The following is a 17,482-nucleotide window of genomic DNA, read 5'->3' as shown; positions in this document are numbered from 1 at the left end:
CTGGGTGTTAGAACCGACTGATGGGGAATTTTGTGTTCAGAATCATGTTTCACCTCTATCATTGACTTTAAAAAAAAAAAAAAAAAAAAGACAACTTGCTCCTCAAGAGGTACGGGATAAATTCTCTTTAGCTTAACTCCTAGAAGGTAAGCAGAGATTAACAGTGGGACTGTACGTTATTCCCCACTTTGGGCACTGGTGACTACTGCTGAGCCAGGCAGTCTCCATACAGAGCAGCTAGAAGAGGTGCGGCATAGCAAAGCCACCCCAAACCAAAGGGATGACAGAAGCTGGCAGGATACAGCCTTGGTCTCCAATCTGTAGGACCCGTGAGCCTCACAAGCTTCCCCAGATTTCTGGACCACCAGGTAACTCCCCACAACAGCATTTTAATAACAGATCCATAAAAGCACAGACACATGCCTCATGACCAGGGGCAACTGCTTTTCAAAAGGTGAGAGCCTTATTAAGAGATTAAGTACAAGCAGAAGCCTGCAAGTCTAAGATTTTTCCCCAAATATGTTGCCTTGACCTTGCAGCACAACTTAAGCATTGCACAAGAGTATTTGACACATTACAAAAGCATATTACAAACCACATATAGAGTAGAAAACCACAAATAAATGCTACAGGCATGCACAGGTTTCTGCAAGGGTAGTTTTTGTTGTATTTGACTTGCTTCTTAGGGAAGAGCAACAGAGCTGGTGAAGGGGCTGGAGCACAAGTCCTGTGAGGAGCAGCTGAGGGAACTGGGCTTGTTTAACCTGGGGAAAAGGAGGCTGAGGGGAGACCTTACCACTTTCTACAGCTGCCTGAAAGGAGGTTGTGGCAAGGTGAGTGTCAGTCTCTTGTCCCAAGTAACAAGCAATAGGATGAGAGGAAACTGCCTCAAGCTGTGCCAGAGCAGGTTTACATTGGGTATCAGGAAAAATGTCTTCACTGAAAGGGTGGTCAGGCACTGGAACAGGCCGCCCAGGGAGGTGGCAGTCACCATGCCTGGAGGTATTTAAAAGATGTGTAGATGTGGCACTTAGGGACATGGATAAGTGGTGGACTTGGCAGTGCTGGGTTAATGGTTGGACTCTCATACCTTAACGGTCTTTTCCAACTGAAATGACTCTATTGTTCTGAGGTGGAAAGAAAGACTAAAAATACCACCACAAAATCCAATCCATTCCCCCACCTTTCTCCAGTCCCCATGCTCCCACCTCCATACGTAGGACTATTATCTAGGCACGGATGCCAAGCAGGCAGCATAAAGCTACCTCAGCTAAAACTGAGAAAAGTTTCAGTGATCATTCCCACTGGCAGGAATCTTCCCAAGCAAATGCAAGCATCAGATGTGTGTCTGCTTTTTCCCAGCTTCACGCAAAGGAAACAGATTTTTCCAAAGTGGTCTGAAATCACTGAACCAACTCCCAAGGGAACATCTTTTACTGCAGTCAATAGTCTTCAAGTTGCTCTTCCCCAAAACACGTCAGCTTATACATTAAATAGACCCTAAGGAGAAACCACTGTCATATGGCTCAACATCCTGGTCACAAACGTCCTATGGTAGAGGTGACAGTACAAGAATCAATTTGAAGCAGAGTTCAACAGAAAAAAAAAAGCTACATGCCACCACAACAGCACTTTTCAGAACATTACACACTTTATAGTGCAATAACTAAGCTTGCCAGCAGGATTTTGAAGCCTTCATTCTCATCACTGACAATATCCCAACAAGAACTACTTCATCCCAAGACATCTGAGCAAATTTAGAAGCGTAAGTAAATAGATTGCAGTCTTCTGCTTGCTTAGCAAGTAAAAACCTCCTTTGCATCTGGAGAAGAGGTTAACGCACACAACGCTTGCATCTGTACAGAGCTAGAAGCAGATCATTACTCTGCATGCACAACAGAGACTACTAGGAAAACAGCATGGATAAAAGCACAGCCACTGTTGTTTTGATAACAACATACAGCCCCAGCGCTACCCAAAATAGCTGTCTGTCCTGATGCACAGTATAGGCTTGAAATAAGACACGCTGTGTCCAAAGGGAACAGGAACATCAAGAAAAGAGCTTATTTCACATTGATCCATGTCTGATCAGGTCAACTCACCTTTGCTGTTTTGTGCTTCCTGGAGCAATTCCATAACATCTCTTTCTGCCTGCTTCAATCTCTCTTCAAAGGCTTGATCAGTTACAGTTTCTTCTCCCGTACCCAGATTTGCTATAAGATTTTCCAGTTCCTGCAGCCTCTCACGTTGCTCCACCACCTACGCAACGGGGAAAGAGCACAGCTATGACACCTTGAACCTCTCTTCTTTCAGCAAGCATCAGCCAACCACGGGCATAAAAGCTACTGCACAAGCAAGCACGTGCCACTGCCTCCAGCGGTACCAACAGTGGCATTTGTAGCCTTACCTTATCTTTCACTAATCTGTAACAGGCTGGACACTCCTGGCAGCCCGGCCATGAGCGGTTGTAGAAATAGTTCTCTTCACACTGGTCACAGCGGCTTCCCACAAAGCCTTCCTTGCACTCGCAGCGACCGTTCTCCCGGCACTGCAGGGAGCGTGAACCCTCAGGATCACAGTCGCAGGCTGCAGGGAAGTTAAACCTCAGTCAGGCTGGAGGAGAGGCAGAAATACCCTAAAACCCACAGGGCAAGAGCATACCAATACCTTAAAATACCCTAAAATGTCTGCAAGAGCAATGTGGCACAAAGCCACAACTGGAGTCCTGCTCCCGATCAGGGTGCTTGTACACACAGCAGGGCACTGTCTAGCTGGATGCAACATTTATTGTGTCTGTTCATACTGTTGCTACTGCCCCTCCTGCAAAGCATGACAATTTTCTATCCCATTTCATTTTAATCAATTGCAATTAATTTTTCTGCTCTTCACAGGCAGCGATACTGAGGGTAAAAGTTTGGATGATACTGTTTTTCAATCATGTTTACAAGACCTGTTGCTTCTCAAGACAGAACCTGTACTTCAGGTCATTTGTAGAGGAGCTGCACAGAGATTTAACACTAGAAAACAGGATTGTTGCAGGACAAGATTCAGAGAACGTATTTACACCAAAGGTATCTAACAAGCCGGAGTTCTTCCTACCCCCGGTTTAAGAAAAATAATAAAAGCAAAAGGGGATAAGCTATTGTACAGACATCAAATTTCACCAGGCAGGGTGTGGACATGAAAGTGCCAGCTTCTGCTGTGATGAAGAGCGAGGTGAGAAAGTACCTTCCCAGAGACAGGAGGAAAGGCAAGGCAAGGCTGGTTGTGCAACACCCTGACCCTCTGCCCCGCTCCAGCCTTTCAGACTTACGTTTACAGCCTTCAGAGCTAAAGCCAAAGTGGTTGACCTCGCATCTGTCGCAACGCTGGCCAGCGACACCAGGCTGGCACTCACACTGCCCGGTTCGGATGTCGCACTGGCCGTTGGTGGAGCCCACTGCGTGGCAGTTGCACCTAGGGGAGGCAGCCACACGTCAGGCATGACACAGAAGGGAGGCACGGGCGAAGTGGCTCTTGGAAGGAGCCCTAACGAGCACAGCTCTGTCTCCATTTGTCAAAAGCCACTTTCCTGCACTGCACAGCAAGAAGGTGAGGCACTGAGCCTTTGAACTGTGCAAGGTCACTTGGTGCCTGCACTAAAAAAGCAACCCACGAGCCCCTGTGACCAACAATCACACAGTCACATGGCACTTTTCTATTTAAACCCCTGATTTAAAGCTATTTATAAAGCTATTTATATCAGGCTTTTTGTACAGCCCTCATAGCTGCTCCTTGACTGCTGCTCTTCCCCACCCACAGCGGCACCAAGGCACACCAGCTACTTGTGCCAAACATCACATTCCTGCACAAGCTAAGCACAGATACACCAAAAGCAGGCTCTTTGCCCCGAGTCAAAGCAAATGTCACCTCTCACAGCCGCGTCCGCTCTGGAGGTTGAAGAAGCCAGGCTCACAGGCACTGCAGTCCCTCCCGGTGACGTGAGACAGGCACTCACACTGCCCAGTCACTTGATTGCAACTTGTCTGCTGATTCACAGTGCCATAGGGATTGCAGTGACAAGCTGCAAAAACAAAATGGATAGAGAAATATGCAGAAAGTTAGTAATCCCTTGTGGTGCCGGTACTCTGCTAGTCAGTCCCTAAATAGGCCTGGATCCAAAACACATGGCAGCCCCACCCCTGCATCGCACAATGCTTTTGCTTCGACGGCACTAAGCACCCACAAACAGAAGCATTTCAGCAAGCCAGAACCACCAAACCGGGATAAAGCCATGCCTCGCTGCTGACAGTCACAAACAACAGCCTGACATTGCATCCTGACAACACATTAGGAAACAGCAGCTCCTGGGGACAAAAAGATTTTCAAATGCAAGGTAAACCAGCTCTCACCTCTGCACTTGTCAGCGGGATCGGGGGCCAGGGGGTTCCCAAAGAAGCCATCTTTGCAGCGGTCGCAGTAGAAGCCAGCGGTGTTGTAGATGCACTTGAGGCACTCGCCTGTCTGGCGGTCACAGTTCCCCACGGCGTTGGGATCGATGTTGTCATTGCACTGGCAGAGACGGCAAGGCCTCACAGCACCGTTTTCGCCCAGAGGGTCTCCAAAATAGGCATCATCACACAGCTCACACCTCTTGCCTGGGACACACGGGAAACACACGTGCTGCAGCAGAAAGCCCTTTGCTGCCTTCTTACCTGGGCCCCTCTTTGCAGTCCCTTCTGAAAAGTAAATTTTCCAGCTTCCTCCCCTTTCATCCTACCACTGAGGCCAGAAAGGTGCACAAAACCACACACAAATCCCTCCTCGTATCTAAATTTAAGCCCTTTTTTCCCTGGAACATTGCATTATGAATTGTTTCAGTTCTTCCTTTCCCTCCTATCCCTTTAAGCCAAACCTATTTGTTGTAATCTGTTGTTAATTTAAGAGTCCAAGCAGGTAGAGCTTTGTGGGGCATCACTGCTCCAGGAAGCCCTGCTGTCAATGAGATCTGCCAAACCTCCACAGGCAGCCACTGAAGCATCCAACTCGGCAGCTTCCTACACTTACTGCAGATCTGACCTCCCCAGCCAGCTACAAGCTCCATTTCTTTGGCAGTTCTTGCACAAGCAAATCCTCTTTTCCCTTGCTTTTTCCTTCACGTCCCAAGAGGGCAGCAGGGGACAGGATGAACTCTTGTGCAATCACACAGCTACAAGCAAAGATGAACTTGTACTGACACCGGAGCTGCAGAGGACCCCGACCCCTGGACTCCACTTCTGTTCACAAAGCAACAGCACCCATGGAATCTCCCACAAGCTGCCTGTGTGCTTGGTCAGGGTTTGTTGGGGGTTTTTTTAGGCATTTCAAATATTTACAGGTATTTTGTACCGCGGACCCTGCCATGCCAAGCAAAAAATCAGCACAGAAGCATGGAGGCTGCCAGCCATCCTGAGGCTTCCTTGCAGTTTACAGGCAGAACAAAAGGCTCTGCTTAATGACTCAGGTGCATGCTCAAATGCCACAGTTTAACACCAAGAAAGCAATCAAACAAAACAAACAAACAAACAAAAAGATCTGTACCCCTTCACATATTTCTTTAAAACTGCTAAGCATAAATTTTGCCTTTTAGTTTTTGGGCAGTGTTTTTGAGTCACTGCAGCCTTCCTGCTTTTCTTAAGGCAGGGCACCGGTCCTCCCCTCCAAGCATCCTGCAGTGCCTCTCTGGCTGGCAAACTGTGTCTTCTAATTTTGTTTGACCTGCCCTCCTGGCTCTTCCAAATCTATCCTATTTTCTGCCCCACACCATGCAACTAACAGAGCTCTCTTAGAAGCTAGCATAGCTCACCTACATAGCACAGGAACGTTCAGACTTCGTACAGATTAAGCCTTTGTTTCCCTTTTATCCTCAAGAGACACGCACAAAGAACATGGGTAGGCCTGAGCCTCACACAGGACAGAAAATAGGGCTGAGGAAGGGAGAAGGATTTGAACCAGAAGACACAGCAGCTTTCAGCACTGCTTGCTGTGGGCCAGAGCTCCAGAACTGGCAGAAGACTTATTTTCACAAGCATGTAGGGGTGCAGAAAAAACAAGACTTTTTATGCAGGAACACACCTGTAGTGCCAGCCTGGCAGCTGGTGCACACAACCTCCTTTGTGCGGGGCACGATGGCACAGCTCGAGCTGCCTGGGCACGGGCAGGGCTGGCAGTCTGAGGCTGTGCCCGCTGTCGCATCTCCATAATACCCGTCACTGCACTTCTCACAGTGAGATCCTGCTGTGTTATCCCTGCAATTGCACACACCTAGAACAGAGAGGGACATGGTTTTTGCTTCATCCAACCCAGGAAGAACCACCGTCCCCTTGCTGCTCCCTGTTTTATCAGCCCCTCTTACCCGTCTCGGGCTCACACGTCTCACTGTGTCCGTTGCAAGCACAAGGCACGCAGGGGCTGTAGGGCCCGAGGCTCGGTGTCTCTCGCCGGTACCCAGAGGAACAGCGCTCGCAAAACTGCCCCTCATATCCCACTGGACAGGAGCAGCTCTCCACCCAGGCCACGGGCACACCGGGTCCAGGACGAGCACTTGTGATAGTAACATCGTCCAGGTGGCCGGCACCTAGAAAGCACCAAGGAAACATTTCATAACCACAAAGGCTCTTCCCACCGCCTCACCAACCACACATCCCAGTGCTACCAGAGACAGACAGGTGGATGCTCACAGTCGGTAAGGTGAACCAAGCAGCAAAATCCTCCAAGAGAGTTTAGACTGATGAGAAAAGATGTACTATAGCTCACAGAGGGCATGTGCAGGGCAGCAAAGTTCAGAATAACAATACAGAGGATGCCAAGAACAGCACGTGAGCAAGTACGGTCAGCTAAAATAAGTTACGTTTTGTAAGCATATGGTTTCCATTTCCAAATCAAATATCCAAACCAATTCCTGTCTTTCTAGGGAGGACAGACCTTCTCTCGGGCAACCTTAATACACTGTCTCTAACACAGTGTCTGCAAACCATGCCTCAGGGCAAACTCCGGCTATTCCTCTCAAGCCATTCCTTCACCTGGCATTTGAGTGCTCCCCCCACCCCTCCCTGTCCCTTCCCTGGAGCAGAACAGAGCCCAGCCACAACACAGCTGTTTTTTAACTTTTAGCTCTCCGAGGCACTGAGCAGGAGCCTCAGCTCCTGCATATCTGCAGTGGCTCCAGCACTCCGGATGGCTTGCTCACACCTTTCCCCCCCTCCATTTCACAGCCCCACTTGCCTCTTTATGAGCCATCTCTAGTAAAAACACTTATAGCTGTCCCACCTTCCCTAAATCCAAATTAATCCTTTGCATCTTTCCACAAAGATTCTTTTTTCACACAACAGTACCCAAGGACCCAGATATTTTTGCTCCTTATTTGTGCCGGATTTTCGTAAGTTGTCATCACAAGGAACTTTCACTCAAGTTCAGCACAGGCACAGCTTTCGGGACCTCATCCTTGCCATTTGTCACGCCAATGCAAGACCAGGAAACAGGGAAGATTTAACCATTCCCAGTGTAGCAGGAACAGGCCAGATGTTGTAAACTCTCTACATCACTCCTACCATGTACTTCAGGACTCTGTGCTATGTATTTCTACCAGTTTAGAAGACACTGGCTGTGCAACACACCAAAACCATACATTCAGAAACAATCAATCAGCAGGGGGATGGGTGCTCCACGTCCAGACTCTTGAAGGCAGCCCCTTTCTTTCCCATGTCCTCTTCAGGAGGCCTGGGAGAAGCCATCACACAGGAAGGGCAGGTGAAAAGCGATCGGCAAAGGCTTTGCCAAATAAACTGCCACTTATGACTGAGCCCTACAATAAAGCAACCCGAGCCCAAGGTGAATGAGTCTGCTCTTCTCTGCTGCAATGTTCTGCTCAGCAACTTACTTCTCTCACTGTACGTCCCACGGATCTTGATGGAAGTCAAGTTGTGGAGAAGCTTCTGGAAGTCAAATGCTGTAAGAGCAGGCCTCCACGGGTAATCTGCAGCCTCGTGGAGCCTAAGGAGAAGAGCCGTGCATCATCAGCAAAGCTTTCAGATACTAACAGCTGTGCCCTTTTAAAGCACCCTTGCCAACAGTGGTATGCTATTGCAACATAATTCACATATGCTTATGCAACGCTGCTAGACAGCAAGCTTCAAATTAACCTGATAAGACCACTCTTCCGAGCTAAAATTAATGCTGCTTGTTTTCTCAAGAGCTCAGAGGCCAGGGCACCACAGGCTAGGTCCCAGCTGCTCCCACCACACCTGGGGAGTCCTCTCACCTGAAGGTGTAGGTCAACGCATTCTCACTGGGGTAAGGGTTGCCCTGGGCAATGAGCGGCACTGACACTCTCAGCCCAGCCCCTTCCAGCACCAGGTCCTCTGCAGAAAGGCGCGTGTCCCGTCTGTCTACGCGGAAGGAGAAGGTCAGGTTTTGCCCGTAACTCAAAACTTGGTTGCCCAAGAACTTGCCTGAAAGGGGAAGAAATCCTTACAGTTAGGGGACAGAACAGAAACGGCACAAGCAGCACAGAAAGCCCCTCACTTCTCAAATGACCTACGTGGTGCAACAAAATACATGGGGAAGTAGCTGTCAGAGATAACAGAGATATCCTGGGTCTCTGCACTCCACTGGAGTAAGACTTCTGAGCCATCACGCTGCTCAGCACGCCACTCATCCTCTCCTGAAAAATCAAATACACAAGAATTAACACCCTTTGGAGACACAGCTTTGCACACACTTGTCACATCATACTGTATGCTGCTCATACAGAACTAACACACAGTCTGTACACTGGCACTAACAGACTTCAGAAAGCAGCTGTGCAGAAGAGCATAGATACCAAGCATCATCTTCCCAATTTAAGACCCTAACTCCAGTGCTGATGTGAACCCTCTGAACTTCGAGCCCTATGACAGCTTCTTGTTCAAAATCTGCTCTTCTAAATAGCTTAAGCAGGGATGGGAAAAACCTGTAGCCCCCTATGACCTGACGAGAGTTTCACCCTTTGTATAAACTGTTCTCCTGTGGAATTTTCAAACTAGGCAGCACGAAAACATGCATACATGCAGGAAACGGACCATATGAGAAAAGATTTTTCCTGAGCTTACAGACCCACTGGAAACACAACTGTTTTATTCAGAGCCATGTATATCCCAAATCTGGAGTGATAATAATCCTCTCAATCAGAAACTCCTGATTTGGTTCTAAAACTGAGGAATGCCCCCTTGCCAGCACCTCTCCCAAGCTATAAAAGATTTGCATTTGTAATTCCCACTTGCACCTGCACTGTGTACATTATGGCTGGGCACCCAACACCAGAGCTGGGCACCCAACACCAGAGCTGGGAATTCATTCCTCCCTAGCTGAACAAATGAGCTGCGGGCATGGAAGCTCCCAGTAACTTCAGAAGTAACTCAGTACTTCCAAAGAGAGATCCTAGACCTGCCTGCTGAAGGCTTGCAGCCTTGCACAGAGAAGGAGGAGCAAGGGTTTTTTAATTGCTTCTGACTTGAGTCTACAGCCTAACCTGAGATACAAAGGAAGGCTCGATTTTACCAAACTGGAAGTTGGAGGTGATGCTGTAGATACTGTAGCCGACAGCACTGGTGCAGACTGAAGAGTGTCCAAAACAGAAGCAGGGAGTACAGCCCCTTGGATCAGAGGAATCCAGATGGAAAAATCCAGGTTTGCATCTGAAGATGTGAAGGGAATTAATTTCCTTGATGCTTACCCCAGGCCATTGCTCAAATGTTTCTCATTCTTGAAACAAAGCCACGGGAAGAGAAACTCACCTCTCGCAGTGGAAGCCTTCAACATTGTCCTTGCATGTACACCGTCCTGTCTCAACATTGCATTCCCCTGTGCTGCCAGCCAGATTGCAAGAACAGGGCCTGAAAGAATCAGGAAAGAGGATAACTCATTAAAAGCCACACAGAAAGCTTTAAAAAGGTGCCTAGTTTTCTGTTTAGAGAGCTGCAGTCCCCCTTACCTGCATCCAGCTTCAGACAGGGAGTGGAAACCTGGCTGGCACCGATCACACTTATCGCCCATCACGCCAGGTTTGCAGCTGCACTGGCCGTAGCTGTCACACTGTGTGCTGAGGGAGCCTGCAGGGAGAGCAGGGACACGCACCTCAGCAGACCCACCCAGTTCTATGAGGCTGCTATTTTTTCAACTTCATAAAACAGGCAAGAAATACGGGAAAAGAAAGTGGGAAGCATAGCTTCAAGCCGATGAGTAACAGCTTACCTAAAGACTGCCTCTAGTACACAGGGATTTTTCCCCTAGCAGCTCTAGAGATGTCCGAACTATATTCGGCTTTTAAGGATTCTTACCAACCAACCTCATAATATATAAATACAATTTTTACTTTAAATAGCATTCTCATCCTTTTTCCTGTTTCATCCTCAATTAACCTTTGCATATCTCTAACTCCATATGCCTGTTTTACCCTGCAATGCACCATTTCTGAGATTTTTATTCTTTTTATTCCCCAAATCCTGTGTGTTCTCCCTAATCACCAGCTCCCCTTTGCCAGGGGATATCCTGACTTCTCCCTTTCATGCTCAGATTTCCTCCCTAGATTCCCAAGTTGGATTTAAAGGCTAAACTGCCTCCGGTGAGGCTGCATGTACCAGTATTAACCCTAACAAACCCTTCAGTAAACCTCTTTTTTTTTTTTTTTTTTTTTTTTTTGAAGGGCATCTTCCTTAGTACTGCTCTGTTCAAGAGGACTGGCACAAAACACAGCAGCAGATTTCTTTAATCCACAGCAGACAAAATGCTTTCTCCTCTCCCAAGCACCAGTACAGCTAGCAGCCCAGGAGTTCTCAGCACTCTAAGAGTTAACTACCAGCACAAAAGTATTTCAATATACAGAAATAGTTGCTTCTTTCCACTTCAATCCACACCAGAAATTTATAACAAAGTGAAGAGTTATAAGATGATTAGGCTGGACAGGACAGAAGAACTCACAAAACCTTTACCATATACAGCCAAAGTTCAAATCCCCTTTGCAGTCCCACTTATGGTTATTTAAGAAAAAAACAGTACTTAGACAAAAATAGCCATCTAAACCTATCCAGGGGCTTCAAATACGCCCTCGGTGCCAGTGTGCCATGGGATACAAGCTGATGGCTAAAAGTTATAAAGCCCTTTGAAATCTGTCCTTAAAGACCTGAGAAGTCACCTCCCTGCTTCTTCTTGACCATCTCAGCTGACACCAATCCTCACCCCTCTTAAAATAAGGTCTGACACGAGGCCCTGGGAGAGCAGATGGAGGAAGAGGCCTTTCTTGGTCAAAACTTTCACAACTGTACAACTTTCCAACCAAATTAGATAGGAGATGTACCCTGGCAGACCTCTCACGGGCTGCTTTTAGGACATGCTGCAAGCAATTACTTATTCCAGCTACTCTATTTTGGAACCTCACATCATATCTTACTATCTGTTACCCTTTTGTCTCCTTCCTCATTTGCTGTGGGCTGCTGCAATTATGGGATCACACCATACAGGTCAAGCGGTTCCCTTGACGACAAAAGATTTGCCCTCCTGCCAGAATTTGCCCCCCCCCCTTTTTTTTTAAAAAAAAAGAAGTTTATATATTTTGTTTTTCTCACCCCCACCCCTTTTTGTGTTTAAGGTTTCACTGGTTTGTATTTATAGTGCTTGGATACTCAGTAGGAGAAACTGATGCAGCTAAAGTTCACTACAATTATTCAGTATGAAGAACTTCCAGAAATATCCACTCACATCATCTTGTTTATTAAGGATTTAAATGAGCTCTTTAGTACTGGGAGTGTCCAGGGTAACACATACACAGTGGGGGAAAAAACAAAGACCAACCCAAAATGGATTTCAGAACACATCTGAAATAGTAAATGCCGCAGTGGTGAACCATCTGCCCCTGCCACCCCAACCCCAATTAGATCCAAGGATAATTTAAACCAAAATACAACCCAATAAAGATTTCCTACGTGCTGGGGGGGGGGGGAAGAAAAACAAACAAAAAAGCCCTCTTTTTACCGCGTAGTTTGCAATTTGCTGCACAAGTGAGAGAAGAGCTAGCTTTTGTGCATGCAAATTTGCAAGCAGAAAAGTTTGCTGTCACGACTTACCAACTGGGTTGCAGCTGCAGGGCAGACATCCCTCCTCGCTCCCCAGGCGATAGAAGCTGTCCCTGCACCTTTCGCAGTGGGGACCATCTGTGTTACCCAAGCAGCCCGTGCAGTGGCCCCCGTGGCCCGTCGAGCGGTACAGCTCAGGGTCGAAGTAGCACTCCTGCGACCTCCCGTTGCAGTCACAAGCTGCAAAGACAAGGGTGCTACCCGTGAACAGCGCGTCCGGCCACCCCACCCCAAGAGGCACAAAACCCACTATGCAGAACTTGGTATTAAGTTGTAGGGGAGCTGAAGTAGGAACCTTTAACCACCCTGAGACCCACACACCGACCCCCTCATGTTGTGCCTCAACGCGAAGAGGGAAGCATGTCTTTGTGGTGGTTGAATGTGGGGAGGGGGAAGCAAGGCTGTAACAATGCAACAGGCTCCTCGAGACCATTCTCATCTACATCCAGAGAAGAACCAGCATTTTCTACCATACTCCCTTCACTGGCAGGCTGTCATTTGCAGCTGAGATGCCACTCTCCTACCCAGGAACTCCAATCTCAACCATGCGAACAAGCATGAGGTGATACCAGCAAGACTGACTCCATGTTGTAAGGACAGTTTCTTCCCGGGACTACAAATCCTATCTGTCTAGGCAGCAGGAGACCCAGGTTTCACCAGCCTGCCAAAGAAAGCCACAGGTCTTGACCAGACAGCTGGGACTGATCAACACGCAGAGAGGTCAGACAGCAAGAAAGCTTTACTGTCTGAAAAAGCTTCCCCATAAAGTAAACTACCAGGAGCTGTGGTCTGCAACACAAAACCAAGCAAAATAAATTGGCGTTCTATCACAGAGATCAACATTTGTGGTCCAGAACTGTTGCAACAGCTTCGGAATTGGATTAAATAGTTGACAACTGTAAAAGCCAATAACCTAAATACAAGAGGAAATCAGCGATGCTAAATGAGGAGCTTTTTAAAGGGCAATTATACTCCGGCATACTAAATGCAGAACTTTTTTTTTTCCCCTATAGGCCGCATCAAGTACAAGCCTGGACATTTTTGTGGCACTCCTCTTTCCTAAAGGTCACTCTCATCCTTCTCCAGAAACGGGATACCCCTTTCTAGGGATCTGCCAGAAAGCTCCCACAGGATACGAACGGATTGACCAGGAGTCTCAAAAAGTCTCTGCTGAAAGACACCAGAACTATCCTTAACACTGGCTAACTGCAACTGAGACACCTTAAAACCATGTAGGGTCAGCTTCTGGAGGCCAAGAGAGGCAGGGGACCCAACCCCTGAGAGATTCTGTCCTCAAGCGTGGCCGCACATACGCAAGCATTCATTGGCGCTCTCCGCTGTCGCTCTCCTCCAAGGACGGTCATTGAAGAAAGGAAGACACTTTTCACAGTCCACCCCAAAGGTGTTGTGCTTGCAGTTGCAGACCAGCTTCCCCAGGTCATTCTTCACGCACTCGCTCGCATGGCCGTTACATTTGCATCTGGTTAATGAGAGACAAGGAACAGGTATTTAAATTCCAGGGATCCAGGTCACTCACTGAGCGATCCCAAAAACAGAGCCCACATCTGAAAACCTAAGACAAGACAAATTACAAAAAAACCAAAATTGAGAACATAACTGCTACTCTTCACCCTGAAGAAGATGAGACTAAGGAGACCTTATTGAGGCCTTTCAGCGTCTAAAGGGGGTTTACAAGAAAGGTGGAGACACACTTTTCATCAGGGTCTATAATGACAGGACAAGGGGCAATGATTTTAAATTGAAAGATTGGATGTATGGAAGGAATATTTTACAGTGAGGGTGGTGGGACGCTGGAACAGGTTGCTCAGGGAAGCTGTGGATGCCCCATCACTGGAAGTGTTGAAGGCCATGTTGGATGAGGCTTTGAGCAACCCAATCTAGGGAAAGATGTCCCTACCCGCTGCACAGGGCTGGATGACCTCTGAAGGTCCCCTCCAACCCAAACTGTTTGATGAAACAAAGTGGTGTAGCATGCTCAATGTAGGCATTTAGAAATGCAAGAATGTTAACCAATTCCTTTGCAGTCTGTCACTAACAGTAAGATGAGTAGGAGAAGCAAAGATTTTTTGGGTTTAGGTTAGCAAATTCTCCATAGTTTCTCTCTTGTGAGAGTCCAGGAAACAGCACGCATGCTGGCCACCTGCTACTGCTTTATCAGTAAGAAACTAAATAGCACAAAGGTGACTCATCCAGAAGCCCAGGGACCTCCAGAGACTGGTGGTGGAGCCAATGCAAATCTCCATGTTGTCAAATCCCAGTCTCGGGACTGCTCTCTGCAAACAGTCCAAAACACTGCACTGGTCTCAGTTCTGTTTATGGAAACATTTTATCATCAACAATTTAATACTTCAGCATTCTGCAGTATGCTTTGGTAGAAGGAAGGGACAACTACTGTATCACACAATGTTTCAAATCTTCATAGGAGATAGCTCCCAAAATACACGTGAAGCAGAGACACTTAGGTTTTCTACTTACTATTATTCTAGCTACAGATACAGGCATTTAACATGTTAAAACATAAAACACAGTAGAAAAAATCCGGGGTTTCTTCTTTTTTGTTTTATTTTTGTCACTCTCTTCACCCTCCCAAATCACTTAACATTTAATCTAATCAAGGCGGGGGGTGGGGTGGGGTGGGGTGGTGCAGTGCGAGTTCAGTCTTTGCCCTGAAATTATAGTTACAAGAGGTTATACACAGTATTTGCAAGCTTCGTAAGATTCATTCTACTGCATTTTTGGCTTAGGACAGCCAATAAAGACCTGAGCCTAATGGTACCATGTGAGTATAATCAAAATCTTTAAAGCACTCTAGTAATCCTGACCAAAAGCTTTAAATAAGTACAAAGGTTTATTGTCTACTCACCTACCACCCACAGCAAAATCAGAAATTGCATAGTAATAAGACTTGAGGACTTTTGGGTCATTGAAAACTTCATCTCCAAATGTGTTCAGACGATTGAGGGTCACTCTGATATCTGTAGCCGTCACCCATTCCTAGAGCAGACAGAAATCCCATCAGATTAAACATCAACTATCTCCCTCAAAAGCGCACCACAGCATAATGCTGTGCCATTAGCAGTTCTATTTACAAAGCCATTCACAAGCGGCAAGTTCCTTCCTCACAATTTTCTCTGTGCACCTTGGAAGCTCACCCATCCCTGCTCAGAAGACCTTACACCGCATTCTCTTGGTTTGAATGTGTTTTCCAGACCCTGCTCCTCTCTGGGTACTTTCCAACACCTCTTCAGGTCTTGACTGCTCTCAGCTGGGAAGCAGTGGGTAACCTCTCCAGCAAAAAGCGCAGTGCAGGCAATCACGTGAGCTTGCTCATGGTATGCATCTGAGTGCAGTTCTCCTGCAAAGCTCCACACCACCAATGGGAAAAGCTTTAGGGTGCACTTGTCTGCAGACATATCCCACCAGACAAAAAGACACAGACAGTGAATGAGGCTGGGGGAGGCTGACAAAGAAAAACAGACGGGCAGATCTGACTTACAACACAAGAGCTTTTCATAATATTTACATAGCACCTTCAACACACTACTATACCCTCCTCCAGCAACAGCCAGCAAGTGTAGCCTGTCCCCAAATTTCACATCACCTTCAGCCAGTGATTCTCATTAGTATCTCCTTGGTTTTATTACAGCTTTTTGTAATACACCATTTTCCTTCAAACACCATAAAAAAAGAACACAAGAAAAACATCCCTGTATGCACAGCTGTGCTGCAGCTTCGTCCCCACTTAACCAGTACAGTAAGATTTACTGAATTACAAACACTGGCATAAAAGGAAATGCTAAGCACAAAATACACATTTACTTCAGTTCTGAAAAGCAATGCCAGGTTTGTACATATTTTGGGAAGCTGACAGTCAGGTCTCTATTCCTAACACAGAGAAGTTTATCAGAAAATTATACACCACACCCCTAACTTGAAATCTCTCTCTTCACCTTAAAAATTTAGGCCCCGTTTTCTGCACGAGCTAGCTACATCAACAAGATGGCCAAACTGATTCCTTTCCATTTCAGGAGTTCTCCCTTTCCCATTGATCTTTATTTTCATTTGTACAAGCAAGCCCCTCCAGATTCCGCCCTGCTGCCTGCTGGCTGGGGATCAGAGACAGGCGAGCCCTGGGCCTGCTGGGTGCTCCCACTGCTCTAAGAGGAAAGGGCAGAAGTGGTGATCACGGCTCCGAAAGGAGATGAGCGCCAGTGGGGCAAACCCCACAGCTTTAGCTCCTTGTTGCAATATAAACTAGAAGTCATCAAGCAGAATACAGGAAGTGGCAAGTAAATCAGATAAACTGGTGCTCCCAGTATGCTCCTGACCACTGCCCAACCGGCATTGTGAATTCTAACAACAAAAAACCCCTGATCAAACCCCATTGCTGAGATGCTTGTAGGAGAAAACAAATACTGTGGATAAAATCAAGGTCTCCTGCCCCAAAACAGGTGTAAGAACAGGTTATGGTTTCCAATAGCCCTTTATTTATTTAGAAGAATCTCACATTTCTTAAATGTTTGTGCTCAAAACATACATGCAGATGCCTCAAATACTCATTTCACTTGGGCTTTACCTTCCTCTGTACTTCTATCTGAAACAACAGCAAAATGCCCACAGCTGCTTTCTAAGCAGGCAGAGATACACAACCATTCTCTAAAGACTTCCCATCGTGCCTAATGACAAATCATCCTCAATGCCACCTACCTTACTTTTTGTACCATAATCCCACTAATACGAGAGTCAAGAGTTTAACTCTTCCTTCAAAAGTGTCTCTTTGGATTGTCCATTCCAACTTACTTGTGCAAGGAGGGCCTTCCAGTATAAGTAAGGGCTGCAGAGCAGCCCACAGTCAGCACAAAGCCACCACCCACAATGACTGAACAGAAAGGCTCTGCTCATGCCACCCGACTGATTTAGTCCTGTTCACGTACCTGTAGCACAGGGCTGTTGTCAAAGTTATAGGCACTGGGACGCCCCTCCAGCGTTGAAAATGCCACATTGCCCCCAGTGAGAGGGGAGATGTCGCTGAACTCATCTGTACAGAGCGCCTGCTGCTCATCCTCTCCAGTCCGAATAAAGCCACGATTGACTTTGTGATACGTGCTCTCACAGGAACCACTGTAATACTGGTAGGGCACCCACGGGCCATCTTCCCTGGTGCGTTTGTAGATTGCAAAGCTCTCCGGTCGACTGGTGTGAAACTTCAGACGCACGTACGTGATGTCAAAGGCCTTTCCTGCAGGTGAGAGAAGACAGACATGAGAAAGGCTCAAACGAGACAGAAAGAATGGAAAGAGACGCACTGCAATGCTCTCTTTGGAAGAAACATCTCC

General features: G+C 47.0%; 1 protein-coding gene across 1 annotated transcript in view; it reads right to left on the bottom strand.

The window, feature by feature from the left end:
* Nucleotides 1–17,482, bottom strand: part of LAMC1 (laminin subunit gamma 1) — a 69,416-nt gene that overhangs the window by 8,100 nt on the left and 43,834 nt on the right. The window contains exons 2-18 of the mRNA XM_056355910.1: nt 17,081–17,385; nt 15,010–15,140; nt 13,439–13,605; nt 12,117–12,305; nt 9,989–10,106; nt 9,792–9,890; nt 9,556–9,692; nt 8,558–8,680; nt 8,279–8,468; nt 7,898–8,010; nt 6,374–6,595; nt 6,094–6,282; nt 4,392–4,637; nt 3,910–4,063; nt 3,314–3,456; nt 2,408–2,586; nt 2,103–2,259 (exon numbers count right to left, since the gene is read on the bottom strand). Of these exons, the coding sequence (XP_056211885.1) occupies nt 2,103–2,259; nt 2,408–2,586; nt 3,314–3,456; nt 3,910–4,063; nt 4,392–4,637; nt 6,094–6,282; nt 6,374–6,595; nt 7,898–8,010; nt 8,279–8,468; nt 8,558–8,680; nt 9,556–9,692; nt 9,792–9,890; nt 9,989–10,106; nt 12,117–12,305; nt 13,439–13,605; nt 15,010–15,140; nt 17,081–17,385 (2,862 nt within the window). The remainder of the gene's footprint in view (nt 1–2,102; nt 2,260–2,407; nt 2,587–3,313; nt 3,457–3,909; nt 4,064–4,391; nt 4,638–6,093; nt 6,283–6,373; nt 6,596–7,897; nt 8,011–8,278; nt 8,469–8,557; nt 8,681–9,555; nt 9,693–9,791; nt 9,891–9,988; nt 10,107–12,116; nt 12,306–13,438; nt 13,606–15,009; nt 15,141–17,080; nt 17,386–17,482) is intronic.

Source organism: Falco biarmicus, chromosome 11 (assembly GCF_023638135.1).
Source record: "Falco biarmicus isolate bFalBia1 chromosome 11, bFalBia1.pri, whole genome shotgun sequence".
In the NCBI taxonomy this organism is placed as follows: Eukaryota; Metazoa; Chordata; class Aves; order Falconiformes; family Falconidae; genus Falco; species Falco biarmicus.
This window is presented reverse-complemented; position numbering and strand designations above follow the sequence as displayed.